General features: G+C 51.4%; 2 protein-coding genes across 2 annotated transcripts in view; one reads left to right on the top strand and one right to left on the bottom strand.

The window, feature by feature from the left end:
• Nucleotides 1–2,851, top strand: part of GAREM2 (GRB2 associated regulator of MAPK1 subtype 2) — a 9,459-nt gene extending 6,608 nt beyond the window's left edge. Inside the window, exons 3-6 of the mRNA XM_077774120.1 lie at nt 1–394; nt 645–789; nt 1,184–1,353; nt 1,787–2,851. The exon at nt 1–394 is cut by the window's left edge and continues 253 nt beyond it. Of these exons, the coding sequence (XP_077630246.1) occupies nt 1–394; nt 645–789; nt 1,184–1,353; nt 1,787–2,813 (1,736 nt within the window). The 3' untranslated portion in view covers nt 2,814–2,851. The remainder of the gene's footprint in view (nt 395–644; nt 790–1,183; nt 1,354–1,786) is intronic.
• Nucleotides 2,852–5,694: 2,843 nt separating this feature from the next.
• HADHA (hydroxyacyl-CoA dehydrogenase trifunctional multienzyme complex subunit alpha) overlaps nt 5,695–20,278 on the bottom strand; it is a 48,495-nt gene continuing 33,911 nt past the window's right edge. The window contains exons 12-20 of the mRNA XM_077774189.1: nt 17,471–17,605; nt 14,746–14,917; nt 12,419–12,505; nt 9,101–9,241; nt 8,603–8,671; nt 7,689–7,884; nt 6,986–7,100; nt 6,283–6,428; nt 5,695–6,193 (exon numbers count right to left, since the gene is read on the bottom strand). Of these exons, the coding sequence (XP_077630315.1) occupies nt 6,048–6,193; nt 6,283–6,428; nt 6,986–7,100; nt 7,689–7,884; nt 8,603–8,671; nt 9,101–9,241; nt 12,419–12,505; nt 14,746–14,917; nt 17,471–17,605 (1,207 nt within the window). The 3' untranslated portion in view covers nt 5,695–6,047. The remainder of the gene's footprint in view (nt 6,194–6,282; nt 6,429–6,985; nt 7,101–7,688; nt 7,885–8,602; nt 8,672–9,100; nt 9,242–12,418; nt 12,506–14,745; nt 14,918–17,470; nt 17,606–20,278) is intronic.

The raw sequence follows: 20,278 nt of genomic DNA, 5'->3' as shown, positions 1-20,278 counted from the left end.
TCAAGGGCAGGAGGCCCTGCCTCATCTGCATGAACCACCGCACCAACGAGAGCCTGAGCCTGCCCTTCCAGTGCCAGGGCCGCTTCAGCACGCGCAGCCCGCTGGAGCTGCAGATGCAGGAGGGCGAGCACACGGTGCGCGCCATCATCGAGCGCGTGCGGCTCCCCGTGAACGTGCTGGTGCCCAGCCGGCCGCCGCGCAACCCCTACGACCTGCACCCGGTGCGGGAGGGCCACTGCTACAAACTGGTCAGCATCATCTCCAAGACCGTGGTGCTGGGGCTGGCGCTACTCCGCNGGAGAGGTTCTCTGCTCCAGGGAGGTGGCCGGCCAGAAGCAAGTTCTCCTGCGCCGCGCGTAGCTCAGCCTCCAGCCCCTGGAATATGGGACAGAAGGTGTCCCAGGGGTGGGAGGAGAGAATGGGAAGGATGCTGGGGCATTTGTAGTAAGGGATATGGGGGATGGTGGCACTGGGAGTTCTCCAGACAAGGATGCTAGCGGGTCTCTGGCTTGAGAGAGTTTGGGGATGAGCTCAGAAGGCTCCACAGAACAGGAGCCCTTTAAGTTGTCCAGTGAAAAGAAGGTCCCATAGTGGAATAAGTTTACAAAATGTAGTGGATGACTCCTAACCCACCCCCTCCTCAGCGTTGGAACCACAGAACACTGGTTCATTAAAGGCTCTGAGAAGCCCTGCACTAAGGAGCCCTATCTGCCTATCGCAGAATTTTACAACCACACTGGTCCACAGAAACGGACTACGGCTGTTAACATCCCAGGGAGTACACTTGGAGTATGTGACCTGTAAGGAAGGGATCTAGATGGCCGATGGCCCTTTCTTCTCCCTGTCACACTGTTTTCTTCCTCTCCTTTCCCTGGAGGAGGGACTAGGTCTACTTATCTGTTCTGGATCTCCTTATATGTATGTTCTTATATTCGTGATGGATTTCCAAGGCCATAGGAGATGGCGCATGTGTCGTGGGCTCTCTTGGAGTGAAACAGGCTGGAGAGACCTAGAGGGCTGGGGTGGGTGAATGCAGAGGTGAGTGAGGCGGCGGCAGCCTCTTGGCAAAGTGGGGCAGTGTCCATCCCAGACACCCTCCTTGCCCAGCTGCTGGGGAAAGGGGAGGTAAGGGGCGGCCCACTGCTTGGGGACAGGACCTGGAGTCTCGGCCCTCTGCCTGCAGGTGAAGGAGGAGTGCCGCCTGCTCAACGCCCCACCTGTGCCTCCCCGGGGTGGCAGCGGCAGCGGCCGGCCCTCGGGCAGCCCCCCGGTGCCCCCACGCTTCCCCAAGCTGCAGCCCATCCACTCCCCCAGCTCCAGCCTCTCCTACTACTCCTCTGGCCTCCAGGATGGGTGAGCCCCTTCCTTCTTGTGGTGCTGGGTCCTCCCGAAGGGGCCTGGGGAGGGGAGCCAGTGCTGAGGAAGAGTCCGGGCCCGGGGGTTCGGAGGGCCTCCGTTCCTGAGCTGTGCCGGAGCTCGAGGGCGCTAGGGCCACACTTTGCTTTCCACCTTCCCGCTTCAGTTTGTTCCTTTCCAAACTGGTGACGGCTGGGTGGGGACACAGCCTGGGGTCTGCCATGGGATGGAGTGCTCCTTGCCATGTGAATACTTTCATCTCATTTGGCCTAGTTTCACTTTTCCTGGGGCAGGAGAGGCTGGAAGAGAGCTGAGGGCAGTCCCAGGCGGTCTCAGGCCTTGGGGGCTGGGGTGCGAGCCGGCCTTGCTGGGGTCAGAGTGGCGGTCTCTGACCTGGCAGGGCGGTTTCCGTGTGTCTCTCTGCCCGCAGGGCGGCCCCCCTCAGTGGCAGCGGCTCACCGTCACCGGATGCCTACTCTCTTTACTGCTACCCGTGCACCTGGGGAGACTGCAAGGCCGCCGAGTCCTCGGGCCGCCCGCCCCCGGGCCCGCTACCCTCCACCACGCAGCCCAGCCAGGCCGCCCGGGCCCTTGCTGAGCCCCTGAGCAGTCGGGCTGCCTCCCTCTTGGGGACCGACACCCCGGTCAAGGCGTACCACGGCTGCCCACCTCTGTTCAAGGCCTCTCACCCACAGAAACGCTTTGCTCCGTTCGGGGCGCTCAACCCCTTTTCGGGACCTGCCTACCCCTCAGGCCCTTCCGTGGCCGCCTCTTCTGGGCCCACAGCCACTTCGAGCCCCCTGGCTACCTCCAGCCCTGCTTTCCCCCCAGGCCCGGGCTCACCGGGCCAGGCCTACGCAGCTGCTCCCACCTCCTGTGCCACCTCCTCCTCCTCCTCTTCTGAGTGGCAGGAACCAGCCCTGGAGCCCTTCGATCCCTTTGAGCTGGGCCAGGCCGGCTCCCCAGAGCCTGAGCTGCTGCGCTGTCAGGAGCCCAGAGCTGTGGGGGCACCTGGGCCTGGACCCTGCCTTTCGCCACTTGGACCTTCCAAGGCCTTTGAACCAGAAGGTTTGGTGCTGCGGCAGGTCCCCACTCCATTGTCACCAGTGGCCCTGCAGGGACCGGAGGCAGGCGGCGCACGGCTCGTTCTCGCCCAAGGGCGCCTGGAAGGGCCTCCTGCCAGTCCCCGGGAGGGGGCCGCAGGCTGGGGGGGCCGCGATGCCTCCCCTTGGCAGCCCCCTGCTGACCTGTCTGCACTCTCCCTGGAAGAAGTCTCCCGAAGTCTGCGTTTCATCGGGCTCTCGGAGGACGTGGTGAGCTTCTTTGCCAGAGAGCGCATTGACGGCAGCATCTTCGTGCAGCTCAGCGAGGACATCCTGGCCGAGGACTTCCACCTCACCAAGCTGCAGGTCAAGAAGATCATGCAGTTCATCAAAGGCTGGCGGCCCAAGATCTGATGTTCCCCGCTTGTAGCGGCACAACCGGAAAGCTGGCGCGGAGGCCGGGGGGGCGGGGGAGCCCTGGGTCTGTGGGGGGCCCGCCCCTAAGGGGGATCTGTGCCGAGACTGAGGCAGCGAGGCAGCCCCTCAGACTGAATCCAGGGGGACACACTTGGAAGTCGGTGCTCTGGGGTCGGACCCCTGCATGGGCACATCTGGCCTTTGAGTGTGCAGAGTCCGTGGGGAGGAGGCTGGAGGCACCGGTGCACGCCTGGGCCCAGGGATGCGCTGCTGTGATGCCCCTGGAGGAGGGGCTGCCTACCCGTGTCCTCGTGAAGAACTTCACAGGCCTCTTGCACTTCTTACGCTTGTAGGTTCAGGTTAGAGACCAGGGAAGAAGATGGCCCGTAACTTCAGCACAAACTCGCCAAGTGCCCTCTCCCCTCTGTGCTCTGTGGGCGTTTGGCCTAAGCTGCCCCGGAGCCTGGGTGCCATTTCTGGGTCTCTGGGCCGCCCTCCTTCCCCTGTTTGTGAATCAGGGCCCTGGCCTCGAGCGCAGGCGCCTTGAGGACCCNGGGGGCCCGCCCCTAAGGGGGATCTGTGCCGAGACTGAGGCAGCGAGGCAGCCCCTCAGACTGAATCCAGGGGGACACACTTGGAAGTCGGTGCTCTGGGGTCGGACCCCTGCATGGGCACATCTGGCCTTTGAGTGTGCAGAGTCCGTGGGGAGGAGGCTGGAGGCACCGGTGCATGCCTGGGCCCAGGGACGCGCTGCTGTGATGCCCCTGGAGGAGGGGCTGCCTAACATCTTCCCGTGTCCTCGTGAAGAACTTCACAGGCCTCTTGCACTTCTTACGCTTGTAGGTTCAGGTTAGAGACCAGGGAAGAAGATGGCCCGTAACTTCAGCACAAACTCGCCAAGTGCCCTCTCCCCTCTGTGCTCTGTGGGCGTTTGGCCTAAGCTGCCCCGGAGCCTGGGTGCCAGTTCTGGGTCTCTGGGCCGCCCTCCTTCCCCTGTTTGTGAATCAGGGCCCTGGCCTCGAGCGCAGGCGCCTTGAGGACCCCAGCCGTTGCGGGTGAAGACTCTGGACGAGAACAGCTCTGCTGCTGACCTGCTCGTTAGGGAGCCAGACGTTCCCTTGGCGTCTTGAGTGCCCCGGCCTCTGCCGTCCGTCCTGCCAGGCTGGGTCCAGTCTGCGACAATTCTCACTCAGTGGAAGAGCAGGTAGACTTAGGTCACCTGCTCCTGGACTCGGGAGGCAGGTGGCCTTCGGTCACTGCCACTCCCTCCCGTCTACTGCACACGTCGTTTGATTGTGGCACCCACGGTGTCCTCTCGCTCCCTGCGGCCGGCACAGGTGGGGGGGAAGGCACGGTGGTTCGGGCAGACCTGCTTGTTGCCCGCCCCTGGAGCTCAGGCGCCCTGCACTTGCTCATACGCCTCACAGCAGGCCCTTGTCCCCTGGGTCCTGGGCACGATGACCTGCACGGCGCCCGGGGGTGGGCCGTTGTGTACAAGCACCCACCCGCCCCCCGGGCTCTCGCACTCGGAACCGCACTAACTCCTCCTGCCACTGGCGTCAGGCCTCAGGCGTACCAGCCTTCTCTCCTGCCTTACCTAGCATCCTAGATATTTATTGCCTCTGTTTCTCTCTTAAGAGTAGCGAAGCCATGCTGGGGCTCGGGCCTCGAGCTGACACCCCGGCTCTAGGGCAAGGGGAGCCAGGGAGCAGGGCACACACGCTATGATGCCGAAGCATCTGGTCCCCTTGCCGGTCACTTAGTGAATCCTCGAGGCCTAGTGAAATAAACGCTAGAGCACCGGACAGTGGTGCAGGTGGAATGCTCGGTGTCAGCAGCTCTCTTCTGGGCCACGGGGACCGACAGGTACAACGTGTAGGCCTCTAGGCAGAAGCCCCTGGAATGGGTGTGCCTATGCCCCACTCCTGGGTGAGATCTCTTCTCAAAGCCTGTCATCAGCCCTTACCCTGCAAGAACCTTCCAACTCCTACCAAAGTTTCAGCATCATTGCTACTTTCCAGTGCTCCTGAGTGGAAAACTCCAGCTCACCAGCCAGGCCCCAAGTTTAAGTTCCCGCGCTGGCCAAGTGCCTGCCTGAGACGCTCCCAGAGCCCCATTTAGAAGCCCGTTAATGGCTCTGGTGTGAGGACCCGTTCTCTACCTTCTGGTCACCTGAGAACGCCTAGCACAGAGATGACTTGGTTTTAGAGTCTGGCTCTGTGACAACCAACCGTGAGTAGGCCGTCAAGCTGGAGCGAAGCCCCTGGGGACCAGGAGGGTGTCTGGAGTCCTGCTGCTGGGGCGGAGGCAGGAGCGATGGGTGCGACACGGTGTGACGTGTTAGGATTCTGCGCACACGCGGTGCGGGTCCTTCTGGCAGGCTGGGCGGGAGCCTCAAAGCCGCTTGTGCAGACCCGGTGCTGCTGCTGCCGGAACACGACCGCGTGGGCGGCGGGGAGGCTCAGCCTTTCATGTCCTGCTCCCTGTGCTCCTCATCCAACCTCCCTCTCGTGCTTGTGCAGGCAGGTTGGCCAGGAAACCCTCACTCCTGCGCTTCACCCCCACGAGAATGCCCCGAACCACACACACACACACAAACTGGGTGACATTGTGCCACGAGGAAATGCAGTTTGGGGCAAGAAGGCTCCCACATGCCTCTAAGCCCCCTGCTTGGTCACTCGTGCCTCTCCCCACGGCAAGCAGATGCCGCCAGAGCAGAAGGGCTTGAAGTCCCCCTTCATCATCAGTCTCTCTCAAGGGGCTGTCTAGAACTCTCCCAGCACGTTCCCACCCCAAGAGCACAAGCCTTTATTCCGGTTCCTTGAAGGAAGGATTTAAACCAGAAGGGCAAAGACAGAAGAAAAGGAGCATGCAGGCGGGCAGAGAAGAGTTGGTTTTTATTGTTACCGCGTATCGGGCTGGGTGCCCTCCCCACCACTGGCCCAGGGGGAGCAGGCAGCAGGATGGTCCCGGAGACCCTGCCACGGTGAGTGTCAGGGCTCCTGGGTTCATGAGCACAGTGGGTTCCACCTTCTCACATGAAGTGCACACTTAATTCATAGGCAGATTTCACCAGGAGGGAGAGACCGAGCTGAAGGCACTTTGATCAGGGCTCACCCCAATGCCAGAGTTTGTTTCCCCTCTGGTTCCTGATGATCCTAGATGCCACTCGCCTGGAGCCAGCGCTGCCGGCAGCCGTGTCACTGCCGGGGAGCGGGGTGTGAGGGCCTGTCACTGGTAGAACTTCTTGTGAGGGCTGTTAGCATGGTCAACGAGCAGCTGGCATGGGGTGAACTGTTTTCCGTAGGCAGCCTCGTACTTCCTGAGCCGGTCCAGGATCTTCTGAGCACCGTGCAGATCCACGTAGCGGAAGGGCCCTAAATGGAAAAACAGGACTTTGTTGAAGGAGACAGCGAAACGAGCTCTGGGGTAGAACAAGCTGCTTTCCCAACTTGGCGAGACCAACCTCCAAGACACGGGGGAAAGCCGAGTCCAAAGACAGCTCCAATGTCTCCCTCTGCGGGTGTGGCCAGGATCCCTTCCTGCAGGCACATGACGGCCTCATTCACAAATCTCGTCACCAGGCGGTACTGGATGTCTTCGTCAGAGCAGCTGCCGACAGGGAGAGACAGGGAGAGACATTCAGGTAGATGCAGCGTCACGGGAGGGACGCAGAGGCTGCAGGTGCAGAACGGGAAGGAGGGCCGCTGCTGCCCGAGCCCGGTGGGCCAGCCGTACGGAGCTGTCCGTGCTGGAGAGGAGCCGCCGGGAAGCCGGCCTTGCCCTTGGAGGAGAAGGTTTGAGCTACTTGCCCAAATTAACCTGAAATTGGCACTTAGAACAGGGTAGGGCAGGGTGGACAGAATCTCTGGACATCATTAGCCGTCAGTTACAAATGATAAAAAGGTTTTGTGGGGGTGAAAGGGACCCAGGACAATCGTCCTTCGAATTCTTTCCAGACCTTCAGAGGGAAGGCTGGAGCAGGGGTCTTTCCAAGACTTGGCTGCAGTCCTTACCCTGAAGCTCGGTAGAAAACGAGGAGGCATGTGGAAGGGCAAAAGCACTCTGGCCAGGTAAGGGGAGTACAGCAAAGAAGGTGGAAGAGGGCTGAGAAGCTGAGGCCGAAGAGAAGCACGCTTCCACACTATTAGCTGTTCAAATTAACTCACACATCGGGCTTAGGAGACACCTTCAGACTTGCCAAAATACCATCCATGTCAGAGTTCAAACTCTTACTCTTCACACCCTCCTGGTAGATGTAAAAGCCCTTCCCAGACTTGCGACCTAAAAGAAGCCAGAAAAGGGAGAATTACCAACTCTCAGAGCTCCGGCCTGCGGATGCTCTTCTCAGCTAGTGTGCTGTAAACCTCTAACCTCTCGAGCATCCTGACCTGTCTGGCTGGCTAGCCCTAGAAATTTGGGGTTCGTCAACAGAGAAGGGAAAATGACCTTGTGTTTCCTGGAGCTTGGAAATCTGTGTATGTGGATGAGAAAGGCCACTTGGATCAGCTTTAAAGTCCAGATACGCAACCCCGGGCCCTAGTATGCCGTGGTCCTGGTGTTGGTTTTGCTGCTTTGCCAAGAGACAGCCACCCCTGCTGGGCCTCCATCACATACTCTGTGTTCAGAGGCGTTACTTTCTCCGCACAGGTGGCCAGACAGCACGGGAAGCCCTGCAGCGTCACAGCTGTGCTAGAGGCCGTGGGCCAGATGCAATCTACAGGCCCAGCCTAAGGGGCGGTCACAAAATCATTTAAAAAACTCCCCGGCAGTGGGCTCTGTGTTTAGGAAAAACCCTTCCACACAGGCCTCCTGTAACCGTGTGTCTCGGGAAACTAACTAATGGTGTTACATTTCTCTGAGGCTACTCACCTAGGAAGCCCCTGGACACCATCTGCTTCAGCAGTTCTGGGCTTCCACCTTCAAACCGCTCCCCGAAGGCTTTGCCTAGATCTTCTGCTACGTGTTTTGCTACATCCACGCCAACTTCATCGACCAGTGTGGCAGCACCCACGGGAAAGCCAAAGCTTGTGGTAAGGGAATCCAGCTTCTTAGGGTCAACTCCTTCCTGAATGGGAGGTAAGCAGGGGCCTCAAGGGAAGGCATTCTGGGCCCGCCCACAAGGGCTCCCCGTGCCGGCCCTCCCCAGGCTTCTCTCCTGGGCGCCCCTGACCAGGCCCAGGACTGGGGCTGCCCCACTCGGGGAGGCAAAGGAGGTTTGGGAGCCACCAGGGGGAACGTCTGAGCCTTTCCTAACCTATGGCACTTTAAGGAACGAACAAATTCATTTGGAGATGAACACACTGTTCATATCCTTCTTGTTTGCAATTCTGAATCTCTGTGGTAATGAGATTCCGTGGCAGACAGGGCCAAGTTTCCCGTAACTAAGACATGAGGCCTCTGCAGGAGCGGGGCTGCAGAGCCCCCGAGCCGGTGTGTGAGGAGCACCCTGCGAGGAGGTGCCACTGGAGGGGTGTGTGCAGCAGAAGCTGGGCCTGCGTGTTCTGGACGGTCCCTGCCTCAGCGGGCATGCAGAAACCGAAGAGCATGTCAGGAGGCCTTGGGCCACTGGAGCAAGGAGGCGGTTAAGGGAGCAGAGCTGCAGTCCTGCCCATGATTTCCTACCACTGTATGGAAGGATCAGGCAAAAAAGGGCCTTCTTGGAGTGAGAAGAACCAGGACTCTGTGTATCAGAAGGAAGCCTGTTCCTCATGTTGACAGTACCAGTGTGGAGGATGGATTTAAGGGGTAGGAGATGCCTCCAATATTGCAAGAGCAGTACCAACCTGGAGGATTCGGAGGACTTCGGACATCATGGGTGCGAGACACCTGGTGGTGTAGAAGCCAGGCCCATCCTGCCGAGGGAGAGAACATGAGCTCACTGCTCCTCTGCTTCGGGTGCTACCCGGTGTGAAAGCAGGCTCCCTTCCCCAGGTGTCATTTCAAAAGTCAAGGCAATTGATAGTCCCACACAGAATTGTTAAAATTACAGTGCAGGGGAAGCCACAGCCAGAGCAGCATGGCTTGACCAAAAGGGCACAGCACAGGGTTTCAGTCACCCGAAAGGTCTAGAGCGGCTGGGAGCGTGCCATGTCCCAGACACTGCCCTCAGCCCGTGACTCAGCAGTCCAGTCCACAGCACTGTCCCTACTGCAGACAACCAAGGGAAAGGCCTCCCCAAAGGAGATGTGTTTGCCCCAGAATAGTTATAAACAAGCCTGGAGGTGTAAGGAGTCTTAATAAAACTTTCCCCAAACTGGCTACTCTGTTTCACAGCTCTTTACCTTAACCACGATGATGACCTTCCCCTGCTTGAGCCCCACCGCTACAGCGGAAGCAGTTGTGTCCTTGGAAGTTTTCTCAGTGGTGATAATCTCCAGTAGCTGCATCTTGTCCACTGGAGAGAAGTAGTGCATGCCAATCACCTGGCAAGGGCAATGCAAAGCAAACAGATATAAGAACACCGAGGAGAGAACCTGCTAGCACTCTTGTTGTGCCAGGAAAGCAAGGGAGAGAAAGGCAGTTGTGACAGAGGAATGCTGCTTGATACAGTTGAGTGGTGTGGCACTGGGGTTCTTTGATAAAAAAGTTCGGTATGGGGCACCTGGGTGGCTCCGTCGGTTGGGTGTCCGACTTTGGCTCAGGTCATGATTTCACGGTTTGTGGATTTGAGCCCTGCGTCGGGCTCTGTGCTGACGGCTAGCTCAGAGCCTGGAGCCTGTCTTCGGATTCTGTGTCTCCCTCTCTGACCCTCCCCTGCTCACGCTCGCTCTCAAAAATAAATAAAAACATTAAAAAAAAAAGTTCAGTATGTTCGCAGGGCTCCCTGGAATCCTCCTCTTCCAGCTGCTTCTAGGACTTTTCACTGAGGGCAATAGATCCTACCAAGAATTGGCACCAAAATCACAGCTAATGGCCAAATTAGATTTATCAGGGAAGAATGGATGAAGATTTCGCTCATATTAATGATACTGATGGTTTAGGTGACAGGGCCCACTTTTTCTGGTGGGGAGGCAGCAGAGGCAGTATGCTAGACTGTCAGAGCTGTATCTTGATCTTACACAGATGGGCCTCGTCCCCAGGATACTGGGTTTAAATAACATTTATCACCATTCCAATGCACCTGAAGACTCATTAAACCAATGATTCTCAAAGTGAAGTACCTGGACCAGCAGCATTAACATCGCCTGGGAAATGTTCGAACTGCAAATTCTCAGGCCCACCCCAAATCTGTGTTTAAGAAGCCTTCCAAGTGATTCTGATAGATGCTGAAGTTGAGAACCTCCTTGTTAAGCTAACAATTAGTCCTCTCAGCTGAACTGCTGCAGGAGAGAACAATGTAACCATAACACTTAGTTTTGCTCCCCTTCCCCTCATTTTAGCTGTAAGATATAATATCTAGCATTTGTTGATTGCTGGCTATCCACTGTACTTTAATACATCTGCCATTATTCCTTACATTTCCATCACTCTGTGAACTTGCCAGTCTTATCTAGATGAGGAAAAAAGACACCAGGTAGCTCAGGGTCAGTGAGTGAATGGCAGTGGGATTCTATCACAGTTGGCCTGTTTCCAAAGCCTGCGTACCCTCCATTATGTAATACACAGGTCACTTACATGTTCCATAAACTTACCAATCCAAAAGTTGCTTTTAACCCCTCAACTGTTCTTTAACTGATGTCTAAGGTATTTAAAATGGCAGGACCTTACTCAGATTCAGTACTTTGGAGCAAAAGGAATTAGCCTTTATGACATAATTTATACACATAAAATGTACAGACTTTAAAGTGTTCATTTTGATGAGTTTTCACAATTGCATATACACTCATGTAATCACTACCCCAAGCAAAATCTATTTACATCAAAGTTGTGCCAAAGGTGACCAACTTGTCCTGGATTGCTGGGACTTTCTTGGTTGGAACATTAAAGGTCCTACGTCCCAGGAAAGCCATCAGATGCTGGTCACCCTACCTGTGCCCCTTTGACCTTAATCTTACATAACACAGGGGAGGCAGATGGCAGAAGCTATCCAAGATACCTGGAGGCCAGGACTGCAAAGTATGTTTGCTCCACTCCACTGGGAATATGAGAAGTTAGCATCGAAGGTTCTCCATTACAGACTTTATTTTAATGTTTATATATTTTTGAGAGAGAGAGAGACAGAGAGCACAAGCAGGGGAGGGGCAGAGAGAGAGAGGAAGAGAGAATCCCAAGGAGGCTCTGAGCTGTCAGCACAGAGCCCCGTGTGGGGCTTGAACTCATGAACCATGAGATCATGACCTGAGCCAAATTGAGTTGGCTCAACCGACTGAGCCCCTGGAGTGTCCCTCCTTTACAGACTTTAAATGCAGAGGTGCTCTGAGTGATGTGACATGGCCAGACTGTCCATCTGCCTTACACTGTTTTTGTGTCTTCCTTCAACATCACGCCATCAGCTGCCACTTCTCCCTAGGACCTTTTCCTGCCATCCCTGGACCTGTCTCGGTCAGGCCCAAGTTACGCTGATAGCAGATGCCCAAAGATGAATTTCTAGGCATTGTTCCAAATATTCACTGAAGGTGCTTCTGCCCTTTCATGTCCTGGGGGGAGGGCTAAGTGAACCCACAGGGGGACACGTCTCACCATACCCCTGCTTTTCCATTCCTGGGGATGGAGTTGGAATCAAACACATACTAAGTCACCAGTGTCTGCTCTGTGGCTTAAGTGAGATTTTGGAGTCTTCCCTCTTATTTTGGGGTTTATCTTTATTTAAATTTTTTATTTTTAAAGATTTTATTTTTTTAAGTAATCTCTACACCCAATATGGGGCTCAGATTCACAACCCGGAGATCACGAGTCACATGACACGCTCTACAGACTGAGCCAGCCAGGTGGCCCCTTGGGCCTATCTTTAAATACCTAATTATAGGGCACCTGGGTGGCTTAGTCGGTAAACATTTGACTTTGGCTCAGGTCATGATCTCACAGTTGCGGGTTTAAGCCCCTCATCAGGCTCTGCATTGACCACCCAGAGCCCACTTGGGATTCTGTCTCCCTCTCTCTCTCAACAATAAATAGGCAAGACCAAAAAAAAAACAAAAAACAAAAAAACCCCACAATAACAACAACCCCCCCACCTATTATAATAAAGGTAGGTTTCATTATTTTTACGTTTCTTTTTGAGAGAGAGTAAGCAGGGGAGGGGCAGAGAGAGAGACAGGGAGACAGAGAATCCCAAGCAGGCTCTATGCTGTCAGTGCAGAGCCCAATGTGGGGCTCAAACCCACAAACCATGAAATCGTGACCTGAGCCGAGATCAAGAGTTAGACCCTTAATTAAACTACCCAGGTGCCCCCAAAAAGGTAGGTTTTATAGTCTGAACCTAAAAAGTAAGAGTCATTCGGGATGCAAATCCCCGAGGAAGCACACCTTCATTGTACTTCACATATGGCAGCATCTCACAGCGGTGAGTCCACAGTCCAAGCTTCCCTGGGCCCGGGTTTTGGAGACACTACCACCCCTCGACTGCACGGTCCACACCAGTCCCCTCTCACGCTCTGAGCCTTCCTGGGGAGCCTGCGGTGGGAAAACATTTCAGGGTTTTCCCTCTGCTCAGAATTTACCTTCTCAGGTCTTTTGCTGACAGCAGCAATCTGGTTGATCGGGAGCGCAGACGTGTTACTGGCAAAGACACAGTGATCGGGAATCACCTGCAGGGGAAAAGCATTGAGGAATGTGTCACGTAGGCCCAAGAGATGACTGGGTCCGAAGCAAAGCTAAAGCGTGACACCCGGTCCAGCCCCGCTCTCCCCCAGAATCATTCAGACAGTAGGTACTATTTGCCCAGGGCTTCTGCGATGGGGAGGGTGTCGGCCTTGTTCAAGTTCCCATCCAGCCGCCTTCTAGCTCTGGCCCCACATCCCGGCCTGGAGACTAATCTCAGCACTTAGGTAAATAAGACAGCTTAGATAAACACTGAAAAGATGGCCTTGAAAAAAATCTCATTCATTTCAAGATGCAACACAGGTGCCAATCCCTCTTCTTGTCTGGATCTGCCCTCAAGTCTGAAAGCTCACGATACCCCCACCCGTCACTTTGATAAGAACAAGCCATCACATGCGTGCCTAGCTCATTTTACAGTGTTATTAGAAAGCGGTGCACCACTGTAATTAATCTACACCACGTGAATACTATTAACTCTTGGCTTTATCAATCTGGAGAATAGTCTTTAACATAGACTGTCAGCATTCTGTCCATGATCCCAAGTTATTCACGTTTTTATTCAGCTGCTTATATAAAAAACATGGAAAGCACACCTGTCTAATTTGTGCAAACTGGGACAAGCAAAATTCTAACACCAGAGATGGGAATCAAGGTTTGAGACACATTCATCAAACTGAAAAGGTGAGTGTAAGATAAGATCTATTATAACACAGATACAGGTAAAATACTGCATTAAGATTTTTTTAAAAAGACAAAAGATAAAACTCTAGAGAGGCCCCTGTGGGGCAAAACCTGGCTTAGCAGGCAGCTTGTGACGAGGCCCCATGACCTTAGTCAGCAGTAGGGCATTAACTGCAAGGACGCTAACGGAGCCCTAACGGAGCCCCCGGTGTGGCACGTCCTGGGGGCGCGGTGTCTCATGCTGGTGGTGACCTTCTCTACAAAGAGCAAACCAATGTCTCCAAAGACAGCTGGCAACAGCTCCTCCCCTCCTGGTTCAGGCGTCTCTCCTCCCATCCAGAGGCAGCGTCTGGTTCCTCTCTCGAGTCTTCTGACTCGCTTTTCCCCATGGCAGGCAGCAGTGGCGCTCTGAGCTCCAGGCCAGGCCCCGAGAAGCCCCACAGCTTCTGCTTCTGCTCTCTTGGTGGCCAGCGGCACCGCTGTACAGGCTCGTTCACAGTCTGCACTTCTCTCGATCTGATCCCTCTTCTTTCTCTCCTTGGTCGCTAGTTTCCCAACCGCTAAAACTAACGAACCTTTCCCCATGCCAGTACTCCCAAACCCAAACCCAAACCCAAACCCGGAGCAAACACCATCCCTCCAGCTGGTCGGCAGGTGCCCCTCTCCACGTGGCCCGTGTCTGCTTTTGCTGGTCCTCAGGGTCTACCCAGCACTGGCTCAGCAGGCACCCCCAAAGCCCTGGGAACACCACCTACACACGTGAGCTGAAATGCCACCCAATCTACCCAGCTCTCTGAGCTTTTCCCCTCAGCTGAATCCACATTACACTTTGCCAAAAGGAAAGATTTTGCAGTGTATGGATTTCAAAGTGGAAGCTGTCCCCAAAAGAGCTGCTTGTCTTTAGTTTCTAAACCCTCCTCAGGCTCAGAAGGGACCGTCCTCACACAGAAGGGCATCGTGAGGGTACAGCCACTACTCAAGACACCCAGAGTATTGCCAAGTCTGTGCCACTTCATTTGCACATTAACCCACATTTATTTATCTATAGGCTGGTCAAGGCCCCGGTTCTATTTTGTGCCTGGATTATTGTCTTTTCTTCTCTGGGCTCTTTCTTTACACCATCCGCTACAATACTTGTTTTGTTTATGGGAGGTAGAGCATTTGGGATCAGAACCAAAGCAGCATTTCCACAAAGTAAGTGCCTGAAACCTGCCAGGAGAAATGATTTCTCCCCCTACTTCCTTTGCGGACTAGACCTAACCTAAAGAAGTTTAGGTATGGCTCGTAGCTAACCAAACATGTCAAGAGAGTTGGCTACACTCCATGAGGTTATCTGTAGTTCTGAGTGATGGAACTTGCACAGAATGCTAACGAACCCTGTGCTTATTGACTTGATTTTCTTCCCTCAGGACTTAGATTTGACTTTTGTAACACGCGCAGTGTGCACGAGTTGGCAATAAAAACTGATGTTCGGAAATGAACAGCCCTANCCCTGTGTCTTCCACTCACTATGCTAGGATTCAAGTACAACAAGCCTTTTACTTACCGCTTCTACTTCCTTTAACACTCTGTGCTTAAGATTAAGATCCTCAAAAACAGCTTCAATCACCATGTCGGCCTTTTCAAAACCCTGGTAATCGAGCTGCCCAATCAAGTTGCTGAAAATGGAGTCTCTTTCAAATGATGTTAGAGCTTTCTTCTTCACTTTATCATTCAATCTAGAACAAAGACAGTCCTAGTCAGAGGGAAGAATAGGAAACTCATCACATACTGAGCGTCCACGGGCCAGACGGTACACTATGTAGTTTCAACCAAGTCTGTGAGGCAGTTCTTCTCCCATTTTGAGGAAGAAGAGTTCCTCAAACAGGTTCGAAGACCTAGCTCATGGTCAAATGNGCGGGCCCCCGAATCCACATTCTTTCCCACAGATGATGCCTCTAAATGTAGAACTTACATAAACTCTATGACTCCTGAAACAGTTAAATTTGTCCAGAGGAGTAAATGCAAACACTAGCGTGGCAAACAAAGGAGCCGCTCTGGTAACTTTCTAACACAGGAAACACCCAACGCGTGTCCTAAACCACATGGGCTTGTACCTGATTAAACATCATTTTGTTATTCTGTAATTACAACCTTCTGGAAAACAGAGACCAAGCATGACTTCTTATGTTATTTATTTATTCATTTATTTTTAAGTTTATTTAGTGTGTGTGTGTGTGTGTGTGTGTGTGAGAGAGAGAGAGAGCGCGCGCTAGAGCTAGCACACAAGTAGGGAGAGAAGCAGAGAGAGAGAGGGAGAGAGAATTCAAAGCAGGCTGTGTGCTGTCAGCATGCAGCCTGAGGCGGGGCTCGAATTCACAGTGAGATCATGATCTAAGCCAAAGTCGAGACTCAGATGCTTCACTGACTGAGCCACCCAGGTGCTCCTGTTTCTTTTATTCTTAAATCCACTTCCCAGCTAGCATGTGGCAGCACACTGTATTGATTACATAAAATATTAACTCAAGGTTTCTTCTTTCCCATGGGGAGCTAAAAAGGATTCCTGCAATTCAGACATTTAACTGATTACTTTTCACTGCCAAGAAAAACAGGCTCTCTGAGGTTTTAATCCGACCACACTTTCAGAATAACTGACCTAGAGTTTTCCTGTGAATGAAGAATGGAGCTAAATCACGTTCACTAATTTCCTTAACCAGAAGAAATATTAAAGCCACAAGGTAAGTTCAAAGAAGTATTCAATCAAAGTCTTAAAAAGCATGAGTTCAAATTTCTTGGTTTCTGACAACCATGTCAGCAATCAGCACACAAAATGCTCATCAGAGTTCAAAACATTATTAGTTGCTTTTTTAAAAAAAAATAGTTTACTGCCAAGTTGGTTTCCATATAACACCCAGTGCTCATCCCCACAAGTGCCCTCCTCCATGCCCATCACCCCCCTTCCCCTCCCCCTGCCCCATCAGCCCTCAGTTTGTTCTCAGCATTCAAGAGTCTCTCATGGTTTGCCTCCCTCCCTCTCCCCTACTATTTTTCCCCTTCTTCTCCCCCATGGTCTTCCATTAAGTTCCTCCTAATCCTCCTATACGTGCAAACATATGGTATCTGTCCTCTGCCTGACTTATTTCACTCAGTTGCTCTAATTCTAACGCCTAATGAAACTGTCTTCAAGAGAGACTAGGAAACATGTATGTGCCACGTCAGCCGTATGGCGAGGGCACCCGCCAGAGCCTGAGGTTTCTGAAGCATGAAGGGAAACCTGGGGCACCTACCTCCAAGAGAGACACAGCGGTCTCTGTTCTAGAGCAGCAATTTCGCATCTCGGTGACTGCAGGGGATGGTGTTTGGGGATGCTTACATGCTAGTTTCAGTTATCTAGCTAGCACATGCAAATTTTTTTTTTTTGGTCAGAATTGTTTACTCTCCTTGCTATCTTACAATAGTCTGCCAAAATGATTAAGCCTGCCACGTCTTGGATAGCATAGTAGTAGCAGCGTAAGAGTCTCTGCAGAAAAGAGGTCAAACACGCTTAAGTTATATAACACATTTACGAAAAAAGCTCATTCAACTAAAAGTCACGCGTAGGGCCGTCTAAGTCCAACAATCTTGTTCGTTACACTGGGGCAGAGAACAGAGCTGAAACCAATTCCTAGTTTGGCCAAGCCGCTGCTGCTTCTCCGCCTCTGCAAAACGGAATGGGGAGCAGGGGGGAGAGGGAGTATGTGGGCAGCAGGGGGAATAACAGTCACCTTTCATTAACTCAAAGGTAAGATGGAGTCACATTCCGTAAAGTCTCAGACACTGTGGAACCAAATCTGTTACCTGCTTCTCTACAGTAACGCAGCCGAGAAACAGAGGGCACAAGAGTTCTGATCCCAGCCCCACCTTCAGTTTGCAGTGACGGCACCTGTCCTCACACCCTCCGCTTCCACAGCCGTGCTGTTTCAGCGTTCCATGACAGCACAGCACAGCACAGAAGTGGGAACTATCAAAATTCATGCACACGAGGGTTTCTAGCCTTGATATCAAAGCAGAAAGTAAATGGCCTTGAAAAATATCCGATGGTTTTCTCTTCTGCACTCAGACATTACAGATTCCGACGACGTTCGTGGTTTATAATATGTACAACGATGAGAAGGGAAAGGAATGACTGTTTCTAAAAATCAAAGGAAACAGCTTAACTGCAGAGCATCCAGCACTCCCCACGTTCAGGCAAAGGGAACCTGTAATGGCAAGATAAACAGCCCTGTGCTGACAGAGGCGGAGCGCCAGCTTACCCTTTGAACACTTGTTGCTGTCCTCGGCCCAGGCCGGCTAGTGTAGCATCTTTAAGGATGGTCTTCAGGCCCTTGTCCACAGAGACCTGGGCAATGCCGGCCCCCATCAGCCCGGCACCAAGAATGGCTAGGTGCCTAGAAGGAAAGCATCAATGACTTTTGGTCAACTAATCGTTTCAGTAAACATGGGAGACTGCCTACGTTATAATCCAATAAACCAACTAAAATGGCCACAACCATAAGGTTATTTTAAATAATTTTAATCTATAAAAATACACTTTGATAAGTGATTGAGTTTCTTTTTTTTGTTTTTTTTTAATTTTTTGTTTTATTTATTTCTGAGAGAGAGAGAGAGAGAGAGAGAGCAAGCGTGAGCAGGGGAGCGTCAGAGAGAGAGGGAAATACAGAATCCAAAACAGGCTCCAAGCTCTAAACTGGCTATTAGCACAGAGCCCAAGGCGGGGCTCGAACTCGTGGACCGTGAGATCATGACCTGAGCCGAAGCTGGATGCTTAACCCACTGAGCCACCCAGGCGCCCCAGTGATTGATTTTCAAAGTGACTGATTTTCAAAGTTAAATGCAAAAATCCATTAGGTCTAAAAGAACTGGCCTACACAAAAAGACAGAATTATATTGATCTTCAATCATGCCTTAAGATCACTGAAAACAAACAACCTGGTTTATTCTGAAGTCCATGTATTTCTGTTTTCCAAACAAAAGCCAATTTGCACCAATGTGCCCAAAGACATAGCATTTCTTCCAACTACCTGTCAATGATTTTATCATTTCCTAGTAAGTTTTCATTTCTCCTGAAATTTGTGCCATTTTACTCCTTACATGGATTAGATCAAAATTCTCCTGGATGGCTTCTTTGCTTCCAGACCTAACCCCCCCAGCCCCCAATACCTCCACACATCCCTGTTCCTGCCTTTTCCACCACAAACTTCCCTTGAACTTGTCAGGCCCATCTGGCTTACCCTACAGTGTTCCAGAATGATTCCGGATACATTATTTTTGTCTTCTCAATTACATTTTAAGCATTTCATGGGCCAGAACTCATACTTGATTACTTTTTTTAGTTTTCCATAGATCTGGAACAATATGTCATACTCACATAGCAAATAAAAAAAGATTTCCAGAACAATTTCCTTCATAAAAAAAGCCCAAATTTATAGCACTATGTAGACCTAAATTAGAGTCATAATACAGGATAAAGTTTCATTGCTAACAATTTTGATTATGTTCAGAAATCATATTTATGACCCAAAAAGGAAACCTAATTTCAAGTCCTGGAAGCAACTTTCAAATGCAGCTTTGAAGTAACATACATATTTACATGGTTAATGTGAAGTAACTAGAGAACAATGAGAAAATAGGATAGAGGCATGTAAAGAACAGGGACTGAGGGGAGCCTGGGGGCTCAGTTGGTTAACCATCTGACTCTTGATTTCAGCTCAGGCCATGATCTCACATTTCGTGAATTAAAGCCCTGCATGGTACTCTGTGCTGACAGCGCACAGCCTGCTTGGGATTCTCCATCTCTCTCTGCCCCTTCCCACTCATGCTCTCTCTCTCAAAAAAAAAAAAAAAAAAAAAAAGAACAGGAACTGAAAAGATTGATACATTTATTATGTGAAAACCACAAATTTCTGTTAGACAAATGACCCCACAAAATTAAGATAACCATAGGATAGGAGGAAATCTGCAACTTACAGCAGCAAAGAATTACAACTTGGGAAATGAAGAACATGCATATTATCAATTAAAACAGACAACCCAGGGGTGCCTGGCTGGCTCAGTCAGTGGGGTGTGTGACATTTGTTCTCATGGTCATGGGTTTGAGCCCCACGTTGTCCCTGGAGATTACTTAAAAACAACAACAAAAAGGACAGGATGCCTGAGTGTCTCAGTTAAGCATCTGACTCTTGATTTTGGCTCAGGTCATGATTCACAGTTTGTGGGTTTTGAGCCCTGCATCAGGTTCTGCACTGACAGCAAGGAGCCTGCTTGGGATTCTCTCTCTCTACTCCCCTCTCAAAATAAAAAAATACACTTAAAAACAAACAAAAACAACCAACCTAGTAATATGGGCAAGGGCTTATATAAAGAATTCACTAAAGAAAAAAACTCAAATTACCAATAAAGATGCTCAATTTCCCTAATAACCTGGGAAATGCCAATTAAAATGAGATATTCTTTCCCTATCAGATTGGGAAAAAATTTAAAAGCATCAGTGAAGATGTACAAAAACTGTTTTTTTCATTGCATGGCTGATGGAAGTATGCTTTGCCCTACTTTGGAGGGCAAATCTCTTACAACTAAAAACCACATACTCTGGGTGATTCTATGTCTCATTCTGTGCTCTAATGAAATGCACATATGCACACAATGACAGGCTGGGATGAACAGCCATACAATGTTCGTAATAATGAAAAATCAGAAACAGCCATCAATCCAGCAGTAGAAATTAAGAGGGAGGAGTTAATTGATATGTACCAATACACATAGTCCCCAAGTCATACCACTGAATAAAAAGAGCAGGTTACAGGCTTTATACCGAAGGATCCCTTTTATATTACAACATTCAAACATAAACACAAAATAGAATTAGCTAATACTTAACCTTATTTATGATAGTTTTCTTAAACAGAATAAGAATGCATTCACTACATAAAGAATTAATTTATAAAAAGAGAAAGTAGATAAGGAACTCAAATTATTATCCAAGGTGAGGGAGAGGGGGCCAGAGGAAGTAGAGGAAGCAGAGGTGTTATAACTGGGAAAGCAGGAAAAAGGGTCTCCTGTCT

This window comes from Crocuta crocuta, unplaced genomic scaffold, assembly GCF_008692635.1.
Source record: "Crocuta crocuta isolate KB4526 unplaced genomic scaffold, BGI_CrCroc_1.0 scaffold246, whole genome shotgun sequence".
NCBI lineage: Eukaryota > Metazoa > Chordata > Mammalia > Carnivora > Hyaenidae > Crocuta > Crocuta crocuta.
This window is presented reverse-complemented; position numbering and strand designations above follow the sequence as displayed.